Here is a 12,255-nt window from a genome sequence, read left to right as displayed (position 1 = left end):
TGTGACCCCACTCACTTTCCTAAAATCTGTACAAAAGCGGTCTGAGCCATCAGATTAATTTGCTAAAAAACAGGGTGAACGCCATAAACTAGAGCTGGGCTCTGCAATGCCATTCTCCAGCATATAGTTTACCTGCTTTTGCAACCGGAGATGTTTATCGGGATTCACTCTGTACGCATGTTGTTTTATTAGCGGAGAATCCCCCACATCGATATCGCACATCTGGAAACAGAGACAAATGAGATTCATTCAAGTTGACCAAATCCTCATGTTGAGACCCAGTCAAATGCGGAAAACAAATGTCAAGTTTCGACAACATTTCATTGTTTTTTAGCCCTCCTTGTACAACAGCACTAGTTGGAGCAACAACATTATCAGCAAGCTCATCAGACAACACTCACACAACCGGCAGGTCACTGGAATCAGCACTGGTCAGTGCCAAGACCGCATGGCTTTGATCAGTAGTTTCAGCACTGGACAGCGCCAAGGCAGCCTTGACCTCTGCTCTGACAGGAGACGGTAAAACAGGGTCCCTTTCCAGGTACGATTTCAGCATGTTAATATGACACAGTCTACTTTGTCACCTGCATTCTGGAATAATAACAATGTAGTCTCGATCACTGACCCTCTCCTTGACTACATAGGGTCTTCAATACCGTAAAGCTTCTGCTTTTGCATCCTTATCGAACCATCTCTTCATTTTTGATTGTGAAATGGACATGCTTTGCTTCGCCAATTCACAAGCACAGTGAAGTTTGAAACAGAAATTACAAACGCAGTCAAGCAAGGTTTGCGGTTTGCTGTCACCATGCCATTTTTCAGAGTTTGAGGGGGCCTCACACCGTATGTGAAAACACCAGCTCTGCCGGACTGAGGCCAAAGGACTCTTGCACGACCTCACGAACAGTGAGTAATGAGTCCAAAGCATAGACTTTAGAGTCTGGTGAAAACGTTTGATCGCCCCGTCTCTGGGTGATAGGCACTGGAGCAGCAGTGATTGACATCAAGTTGTTCCATGACCTGTGCAAAAACTCGTGGCATAAAATTTGAGCCTTGGTCAGTTTGTATTACCTTGGGCAGCCTAAACAAAGAGAAAAACTTTACCAATGCTTTAACAATGGCAGAGGCCGTCATTTTGCACATGGGAATGGGTTCAGGAAACCGAGTCACAGAGCAAATAATTGTGAGAAAATATTTGTTACTGGCCTTGGTGTGGGGAAAAGGACCAACACAGTCCATAATAACATGTTCTAACAGCTAACCAACAACCAGAATGGGATAAAGCAGATATGGAGAGATGGTCTCATTAGGCTTACCAGAGATTTTGCAGACATGACATGTTTTAAAGTGTTGCTGCACATCTCGTCTTACTGTCAACTGTCAGCCAGTCCTACTTCCTCGTCATTACTAGACAAACTCTGCTTTTGCCTGTGCGCCATTGCGTGGGTGACAGCACGGACTGAGAACACCTTTGGATAATTCAGCTCCAAGTCATCTGGGTGCCCAGAAAGCAGAACGGCAGTCACCTCAGGATTAACAAGCACTTTACCTCCAGCCAAATCACTGCCCAAGATGAAAGATACACTTTCTATGGGGAACTGGCAACACAGCCTCCAGGATGACTGACTGTGAGGCTGCAGTATCCCTCAAGATGGTGACAGGAATTTTTGGACACACACTGGAGAGGCAAAGGACAAACATTTTTAGGCTATTTCAAAGTTGTTGCGACACCCTCAAACAGCACTAAATATTTATCAACATCTTTGTCACTGAATGGAGAAATAAGGCAAATACATGTATTCAGATCAAAATCACCAGATTGAGGGTGTCTCAATTCAAGGTCCTTTAAGCGAAGCTGCCGTTTTGTTTCCTCCTCCATTTTACGCAACTCCAAGTCATTACTGATTTCCTTCTCTTTTATGTCTACTCAGTGGCGGTTCTAGACCAATTTTACTGAAGGGGCCTGGCTGGGGCCAGAGGTTTTGTCAGAGGGGCACATTCAACCCGGGGCATAAGATTCAAAATTATATCTGATTTTTTTTTTTTTTTTCCCATAAAACTAGTGATTACCCATTGTAACCAAATTGAATGGTTCAAAATATCATATTTGAGATACAAGTATAAGAGACAGAAACAATGGAAACATCCTATTTTTCAGTGTAACCTTAGTACAGACAAACTCCTCACTTAGTACAAACTCCTGCTTCTTTATCAGGCAGTTTCATCAACATCATCATCACATCTTCATTACACCACTGTCTTCTGATCATCTTCATCAATAAATCATCATCATATTTAGCTACACTCTAAAAGCTTATTGTTACCTTGTAACAATTATATATTTTTTGTGATAGGCTAGTTGTTTCTTGCTTCTGACTGCCTCTCGTCGGGTGGTTGGTAACTTTTCGAGCTCACCGTTTTCACCGTAGATCAACAAAGCTGACTGCCATTTCCAGCGGTGCAACGCTCTAACACGGCTTTCACATAGCGAGCGCACGGCGCAGCCATTCATTGTGTATGTGATCGCGGAGCGCGAGGGCACACTGGTCTGCGTTTATATTTAGAAATCTACAGGATTGAAATCATGAGATATGCACTACTTTTGCAAAGACAATAGTCATACATTTATTATAAAATTGCATGTGAAGTCACACACACAACAGGTAACGGTGAAATCAGATGAAATGAGAAAAAAATACAGCCTTCATTCATGTAACAATTTATTAAGAAGCATTCGTTCAGCTAATTCATAAATTAAAGAATGTATTTGCTTATTTACATGGTTCATCCGAAGTTGCTGCATTGTCCGCCAGAGAAAAAGTGCGCCAGAACGGAAAATACTTCCTAGCACGTGTTTCGGTCACGTAGTAACCAGCACCACATACGTGCACGCCGCACATGCACACGCCCTATTCTGCATACGTGTGCACCCAGCGCAGAGCGCGGCCCAAACTGCGCGCTATGGGAAAGCCGCGTCACAATTTATAATCTTCGTTCGGAGGGGGAGCCACAGCGGGGTCCAGACTTAGTGTTACGGGGGCACTGGCCCCTGTTGGCCGCTCCCCAGAACTGCCAGTGTGTCTAGATGACGCATTTCAATTTCCAATTCTTTAAGCTGGAGCATTTAATCCAGACTTTGCACCCCAGTGGGTCTTACAGGTGACTTTGTTTCTGGTGCACCGGGGCCACAGGGCAAAACTATCAAACAATGCGGATAACTCAGATTTTATCGCTCTCTTCCTCAAACTTTCAGACACAGGAATGATCAGCAATAACAACCAAGTTTTCCTTTGTGCAATGATGCAGTTTATCAAGGCACAGTTGCCCCACAAAATCTTCAAGATCAAACTCCATTTTAAAGGCAATCAAAGAAATGTCAATCACAATCAAATTCATCAGCAACCACACTCCGTGTTCAAAACAAGCCTAGACAACAACACCGATGCGGAAACAAATAGACAAGCCTTCAATATGTTACAGCCTCTCAACATAAACACAATTGTGAAAAAGAAAGAAAAACACACCAGAATCAAATGAAAATGATGGGGAATCACAAAGTGCAGACTTCAATGCAAGCAGGAAGGATAATGGAAAGCGGAAAGGCAACTGTTACTCTCAACATAAACACAATTGGCTCAGAGAGGACCTAACATAAAGATGGACGCCAAAACCGAATTGCCATTTAAACAGATGTTTATTATAGAAATAAACTATAATAAGAATAAATACCAAAAGAAACGAACCAAAAGGTGTTGGAGGTCCCAGCCAAACTAAACAAAAGGAAGGGGAAACAACTGGGCCAGCCATGCAATGGGCTGTGCAAACTAAGCGCTTCTCTCTAAACTACCAAAACAGAAAAAAGGAATGAACAGTGAGAGATGCATCCTCTCGAACCTCCTTTATATCCTCTCTGGAATTGGATTCAGGTGTCAGTAGCTCCACCCCCTAAGGGTGAAGGCAGGTAGGAGAGAGAGACTGAAGAGAAGAGCAAGGGAGAGAGCACAGCACCTGTAACAGCAACGAAAAGATGAAAGTGAACTAGACAGGATTCTGCAAGAGGTTCAAGATTTTTGGAAAGAAAACAACTGCCAGCTGGATGATATGAAAGTGGAGCTCAACAACACAAACCAGAAGATTGGGGAAGCAGAAGACCACATTAACGCAGTGGAAACCATTCTTAGACCGCTTCCTTCCTTCCTTTACCCATATATATTTTCACTTGTTTCCTTGCTACTGTTTGGCGTTTTAAACATGTCTGTTCAATATATATGTATGTGTGTGTATGTAGGTATGTGCATATACACTACTCACAAAAAGTTAGGGATATTCGGCTTTTGGGTGAAATTTCAGGATGAACCTAAAATGCATTATAACCTTTACAGGTGAACTTAATGTGACCTTCTGTAAACTTTTGAATGCACATGTCCAACTGTTTCAGTACTTTTTGCACAAGTTGCTGTTCTCTAACAAGGAGTTTAACGGCAAAATTCACATCAGGTGTTTGATCCATGAATCAACCAATACATTTCCTGGTTCAGTTAGAATTGGCATTTAAACAGTCCTCCTCATCATGCTGTTCACATCTTGACATCATGAGACCAAGACGACACGTCAGTACAGAACTGCCCTACACTTTGTGAATGGTACAGTGACAAGCCCATGCTACCTGAATAACATCATTAATCCAGTCATTGTGCCCCTGCATGAACAACACAGGCCTAATTTCATCTTCATGGACGACAATGCTCCAGCTCATCAAGGTCGTATCATTAGGGAACAGCTGCTGGAGACTGGGGTACCTCAGATGGAGTGGCCTGCACTTTCTCAGACCTGAATCCCATAGAAAACCTATGGGATCAGCTGAGTCGCCGTGTAGAGGCTCGGAGTTCTGTACCCCAGAACCTCAATGTCCTGAGGGCCGCCCTTCAAGAGGAGTGGGATGCCATGCCTCAGCAGACATTAAGTCGACTTGTGAACAGCATGAGACGTCGTTGTCAAGCTGTAATTGATGCTCAAGGGCACATGACAAGTTATTATAAACACTGACATTTTTTGTTGTGGTATACCCACCACTGTTGTTGGCTTTTGTTTCAAGAAATTGTTTGAGATGAGGAAATCACCAGTGCATGCTTCTACTTAAATGCCCTACTGTCATGATATAATATCACTGTAGCGTGAACTTTTTACATTTTCCATAAATTTCACCCAAAAGCCAAATATCCCTAACTTTTTGTGAGTAGTGTATGTGTATATATGTATGTGTGTATATACTATATACTGTACACGTAATTTGTATTTTTGTCATGTTACTCCTTTTAAATTGTAAAGTGTTTTGAGAAACATGTCGCATGGTGATTCTTCACTTAAATAAAGATTGAATTGAACTGAATTGAAAATATGGAGCAGGTAGTGAGAAATATATTCAAGATCCAAACTCAACACAAAGACAAGCTTATCAATCAAGACGGCAGATCAAGAAGAGAGAATATTAGAATGTACAACATACCAGAAAATGAAGAAGGAAGCTTGATGACCAACTTTGTGGAGAAACTACTCAGACACAAACTGGAAATCCTGGCGTCTACAGAACTCCACATTGAGAGGGCCCACAGAGCTCTTGCTCCTAAAGTCATGGCTACAGGCAAGCCCAGATTGATTGTGATTCAATTCCATTGGTACAAAACAAAGGAAGAAGTCTTGTGGAAAGCCTGGGAAAAAGAGATTCTCATGAACAACCTGAGAATCTATTTTGATTACAAACTAGAGGATATAAAGTTTCTGAAGAAACTTTGATGTGCTTGCCTTGCGAGCGCCTAGACATGTGTAAACCGCCAGCCCTATGCTGTTTGTGGGTTGTGTAGTGTTGTGGCTCTTGCCCAGGCGGGGAGTTGAACCCTGGTCTCCTGCATGGCAGGCAGGGACACTATCCACTGTGCCACTGGGGCTTGTGTTGGCGGAGCCAGAAATGAGGATCTGTGAAGCACACAGCATGAGTGACAGTGCTGCTTCTGTGAAAAATCACCTAAAACTAGTGGTCAAACAAATGCTTTTTCTTTTTTTTTTTTTCTCAATAATAGTAAGTCTGAGCAGAAAATAAAATGTACCATGAGGAAGGCAAGGCTTTGGGCTTTCAAAGTGTGTCAAAATTATTTTCCAACTCCCAAAAATGCCCACCCTAGAGCGAGTTGAAAAAGTGTGTGTTTCTGCTTCTCTCCCGAGACTTTGCATTCCAGGCAAAGTCTCACCCCCAACGGAGGATCCAGTCAAACAAATGATCCAACAAGAACGGCACATCAACGTGATCAACATGCGGGAGGTAATGAACCAGGAGAGCCGACTTAAGGGAAAAGCGCCAGGTTTACAGAAGGCAATCTCCTCATGAAAAGGAAAATTTGGATGAAAACCCACACATACAGTAACATACACAAACAACAAAAACACCCTCTGTATTATGCACAACAAAACACAATAGACAGGTAAGAAAAAACTCAGTTTTTTTTCTCTTTTCTCTCTCTCCCTCTCCAATTCCTTGAAATAACAACTGAAAATGAGTCAGAAGTTGAAAAACTGAATATACAAAAGACTTCTTATGAGGGAAATGAACTTTTTCTGGAGCCAGTAATATGTTATGAACAGTTAAAGGGACGTTTTACAGAAATCCTTACTTTGGAAGCTTAGTTAATGTTCTTTTTTGTGTTTCAGAGAGATCGTTTGTGGCAGGGTTTTTTCTTTTTTGCAGATTTTTTTTTTCTACAGAAACAATGACACATGAAAAACTTAGGACAGTTTCACTCAATGTCAATGGCATATATAACCCAATAAAACACAGAAAAATACTTTCTAAAATTAAAAAAGAGCAGGCACACTTTATATACCTACAAGAAACACATTTAAACGATAAAGACCATGAAAAGTTAAGAAAGATGGGCTTTACAAAAATATTTTTTTATCCTCCTAGTCTAATCATAAGCGGGGGGTGGCTATCTGGATTTCAAATAAGATCGCTTTTGAACCGACATATGAACATAAAGATAAAGAGGGCAGATTCATCCCAGTAAGGGGAACAATAAATGTGACTGAAATCACCCTATTTAACATTTATGCCCCACCAGGAAGTGACTACTCTTTTTTCCAAAAAATATTTGACATAATAATAAGTCATACTGAAGGAGTGTTTATATGAGACACTTTAAAGACACTTTTAAAGGCTTACAGTGCAGCAACAAAAAATGGCACAGACATGGGGTCAACATTTTGGAAAGCTCTTGACCTCTACTATCATGCCCGATGGCAAACCAATAGGGGGCGCCACTAACTAGTGTCAAAACATGGAAAAAAACATGATTTCACTATCTTAAGAAACTATCTTAAGAAAAAGATAAATAAAATCTGATACATATGTACAATACACAAGTAAACAGTGGCAGTGTGAATAGTGCAAATAAATATGCAGTAATATGCATATGTAGTGCGGTTATGGAGGTTAAGTCTACATAAACACAATATACATAATAATATACATAATAATATACATACCGTATTTCACCAATTAATCGCCCACCCGAATAACCGCCGGGCGATTATTTGCATTATATGTAGGTAACCCAAAATAAGGCTATTCACCTTATTTTTGCAGAAGTAAACAGTTAGCTGCAGACTGCAACAGTGCGGCACTTACGTTTTCTGTCAAAATAAGAGCTCTAGCTAACGTTAGAACAAAAGGGTGTACCGTAATCTTAAATCAACCGACTGAAAATATATTGGACAGCAGCTGCCATCACGATAATGTCCTGGTGCAAACATAAATAAAGGCCTGCAGCGAATAGCTGCCTGGTTCTTTTAAACGCCCGGGGTCCAAGTCGATTTTGCATATTAAACGCCCGGGTGATTAATTGGTGAAATATGGTAGTATACATATATTAACAGTAAAAGGCAGTGTGGATGGCTAGTGCAAATTAATATGCATTTATATGAATATGTGGTGCAGTTAAGGTGGGATAGGGGAGGAGGATATTGCACATGTGGTAGCAATATTGCACTTTGATGTTGGTCTGCTGGCAGCAGAGCTGGTTGTAAAGTCATCCAGCCAGTATCCAGCACTCAGTAACAGTGAGAGGAAGATAGCACCACTACTGTTCTACAGAACAGAAAACCATGGTAATAAGCACTTGGCAGACAAAAAAAAAACACACCACAAAGAATATTTAGCACCTAACATGGAGACTAAATGATAAAAAGGAACTCAACATTCAACATTTTCGCTTTAAATTACTATATTTTTAAGTGTGACACTCTCTCCATACCACGGGAACGGGTTACTGTAGCAGATGGCTGTTCACCCTCACATACAGAAAGGAATTATATGCACAAACATTAATATGTGCTATACACATATATAAACAGAGTAAGCTCTGGCTTGTGACAACCCCCAACTGTAGCTTGCACACTGAAGCCAACAGATGAATCAGCAATAACTGGGAGAGGCCATTCTCAGGCTAAACCAGGGTCTTTTCCAGTGTAGGACAACTGTTTGACATTTAGCTTCAAGGTAATGTTTAAAATAACACTGTGTTTACATGGGAATAAATGTTGGAATGACTTGACTAAACTCTGACTGCTTCTGATAATTGTTTTCAGTTGTTTCATGGTTTGCAGTATACCAAATACTGCAATATCACCAACAATCCAAAAATCCATCAGCACTGCACTAATGCACTGCCATTGTATTTTAAAGGATAATTCACCTATAATGCAATTTTTTTGCATCAAGAACTCATCTTGTGTTGCCTTCAATCCCTGATTAAGAAAGTTTTATTCTCAAGCCTTCATGGTAAATACTATACTGCATGCACAATTATTTGGCAAGTGAGTATTTTGGCCTTATCGTCATTTTCATGCATATTTTCCAATTCCAAGCTATAAACTTGAATGCTAATTGGATTTAAGTATTACCAGGTGATGTGTATTTGTGTAATGAGGGAGGGTGTGGCCTGAAGTAATCAATACCCTATATCAAGGTGTGCATAATTATTAGGCAGCTTCTTTACCTCAGACAAAATGGGCCAAAAAAGAGATTTAACAGACTCTGAAAAGTCAAAAATTGTAAAATGCCTTTCAGAGGGATGCAGCACTCTTGAGGTAGCTAAGCTATTGAGGCGTGATCACCGAACAATCAAACATTTTGTTGCAAATAGTCAACAGGGTTGCAAGAAACGTGAGGAGAAAAAAAGATGCAAATGAACTGCTAAACCCTTGAGAAGAATTAAACGTGAAGCTACCAGGAAACCGTTAACCTCCAGTGCCACCAGAGTGTCCAGAAGTACAACGTCTTCAGTGCTCAGAGACATGGTCCAGGTAAGGAAGGCTGAAACACGACCACCACTGAACAAGACTCATAACCTGAAATGTCAAGACTAGGACAAGAAATATCTGAAGACAGATTTTTCAAAGGTTTTATGGACAGATGAAATGAGAGTGACTGTTGACAGACCAGATGGATGGGCCCGTGGCTGTATCACTAATGGGTACAGAGCTTCACTTCGAGTCAGATGCCATCAAGGTGGAGGTGGGGTACTGGTATGGGCTGCTATTATTAAGGATGAGCTAATTGGACCTTTTCATGTTGAAGATCAACTTAAAATCAACTCCCAAACCTATTGCCAGTTTTTAGAAGATACCCTCTTCAAGCAGTGGTACAGGAAAAAGTCTGCATCATTCAAGAAGGCCATGATATTTATGCAGGACAATGCTCCATCACATGAAACCAAGTACTCCACTGCATGGCTAGCCAGCAAAGGCCTTAAAGATGACAGAATAATGGCATGGCCCCTTTCCTCACCTGACCTAAACCCTATTGAGAACTTGTGGGCCCTTCTTAAACATGAGATTTACAGTGAGGGAAGACAATACACCTCTTTGAACAGCATTTGGGAGGCTGTGGTTGCTGCTGAACGAAAAGTTGATCATCAACAGATCAAGAAACTAACTCCATGGATGGAAGGCTCATGACAGTTATTGAAAAGAAGGGTGGCTATATTGGTCACTGAATATTTGTTGAAATGTTATAAGTGTTTATTTGTAAAATTTGAGTTGTTTATTTAGTGAGTAAGTAAGTAATTTATTTATATAGCGCTTTTCACAGATAAAATCACAAAGTGCTTTATTTATTTGTTATTCTTACTCTAACAGATGAAAATAAACAAGTGAGATGGGAAAATTTTAGTTTTTCATTTAGTTGCATAATAATATGAGGGACGAAAAATGACAAAACAATAAACAGATGAATAAATAAATACGCATATAAATGTATAAATGCATAAATAATTAAATTAATAAATATTTCTACATTTATTTATTTATTTATTTCTGTTTTTATTCATGCATTTATTCATTTATTTTTACATTTATTTATTTATTTATTTATTTATTCATTTGTGTATTTATATATTTATTTTTACATTTATTTATTTATACTTTTATTTATTTCTACATTTATTCATTTATTTATTCCTTCTTTTATTTCTACATTTATTTATTTATTTCTACATTTATTTATTTATTCCTACATTTATTTCTGTATTTCTACATTTCCACATTTATTTATTTCTGTATTTCTGTGTCGTATGTTAATAAGGTGGGCGGTTTCATTGATGCCATGATGATACTGACCGATATGTAATATCTGATCAATCAAACTGCATCATGTCCATCATACCAGAGGTGACCCACATTGACTGGATCAGATATCATTTTTACTAAAAAGGCCAATATCAAGCCACATTTTTGGATATATAAGTCTAACCCTAATACGTGTTCACACACACACACACACACACACACACACACACACACACACACACCAAGATAGTGCATGATTACAGCTCTTACGGAACTAGGGCTGGAGTGCCTGCGCAGTTTGGGCGACTCCTTGCCGGCAGATGAGCTCTTGGCGTTGATACAGGCATTGTTCTCAGAGTGGACCCTCTTCACCTGGCTGGTGGGCTTCTCGAACGGGTCGAAGCCGCTCTGCGTGCGCTGAACTCTCACCTTTTTGTCCTCAGGGATAGTGTCCAGGGGCTTGATGACTGAGTCTGTTCCCTGACAGCTGCGTGTGGACATCTTTGTGACGCATATCTGTCAAAAAGCCAAGGGAAGGGTATGAGGAGGAGGAAGAAGAAGGAGGGAGAAGATAACAGTGAGTGCACAAAAAAGAAAGAAAAAATCCATCTGCAGTTACTGCTGTTCAGTCAAAAATTGACTGCCCCCCTCTTCCAGATCCTGGTAGCTTTTCATCTCTCTGTCAGCCTGGGTCTCCTCGCTCCCTATAGATTCCTGCTGCTACCTCTTTCTGCTAGGATGAGAGCCTTTTTTTATCTTCATCTCTCTTTTCTCTGATCAAAACAGCTCCAGCCTCCATCAGCTCTGCTGCACACATACTGCCGGCTGCTGCTGATGTTCCAGTACCACACAATCACACTTTATCTCCAACACACATCTACACAGCCACACAACTGTAAAGACGTGCTGCAAATTGTCTCTTACAAACCTTTCTAGCAGAACTACTCCTGGTCTATCTCCCAACACAAAGCATCTCACGAGCTAGTCCTTGACCATAGAGAGTGTACACTGGGCACAAAAGACGCAGGCAGCATGACATGTTTTGCCACAGTTCTCTTCAGATTAAATATTTAGACATGGGCTCCCCAGTAGAAAGAACTTCTAATTACTCTAATACACAAGGAGGAGTCATCTTGCAGCCTGCTGGCAGGTTCTTTACATGGGCCAGGTTTCATCAAACACACTGCAACATTTACCAATGCATAGTTTTCTTTTTCTTTAGTGCTAATATTGTATCTTTTCTGAAACCCCAACCATAAAGCAACAAGCCAACATGTTTTTTGTCCTGTACAGTGTTATACTGTATTTTTCATCCAATGCATACTTCAGTGTCATATGTATGGGCTTGATTTGAATTTTGACTGTAGTTAAACAGCAATAAATCAGAGGAAGAAATCAAAAAGAAGTGATAGTGAATGGCAATAACTGGAACAAAGAGGACAAACAAAGAGGAATATGCAAGTTAAATTGGCCAAGAACAAGAAGAAAACACAAGAGAAAAGGAGGAGGGAGAAAAAAGGAAAAGAGAAGAAGAGCTTGACATTAATGTGCTGACAAGGCTTTCACAAACATGTGTCCTATGCATATCAAGTATGTCCTTTATGACAGCAGTTGTCATTTCAAGCTATGGACTACACA

General features: G+C 40.3%; 1 protein-coding gene across 2 annotated transcripts in view; it reads right to left on the bottom strand.

Moving 5' to 3' along the window:
- The window catches only part of cdk14 (cyclin dependent kinase 14), a 433,611-nt gene that overhangs the window by 288,429 nt on the left and 132,927 nt on the right, over window positions 1-12,255 (bottom strand). For both annotated transcript variants that reach the window (XM_030071499.1, XM_030071500.1), the window contains one exon: window positions 10,888-11,133. In XM_030071499.1, the coding sequence (XP_029927359.1) occupies window positions 10,888-11,133 (246 nt within the window). The remainder of the gene's footprint in view (window positions 1-10,887; window positions 11,134-12,255) is intronic.

Source organism: Myripristis murdjan, chromosome 16, assembly GCF_902150065.1.
Source record: "Myripristis murdjan chromosome 16, fMyrMur1.1, whole genome shotgun sequence".
Taxonomy (NCBI): Eukaryota; Metazoa; Chordata; class Actinopteri; order Holocentriformes; family Holocentridae; genus Myripristis; species Myripristis murdjan.
The sequence above is the reverse complement of the archived record's forward strand: the minus strand, read 5'-3'. Positions and strand labels throughout refer to the sequence as shown.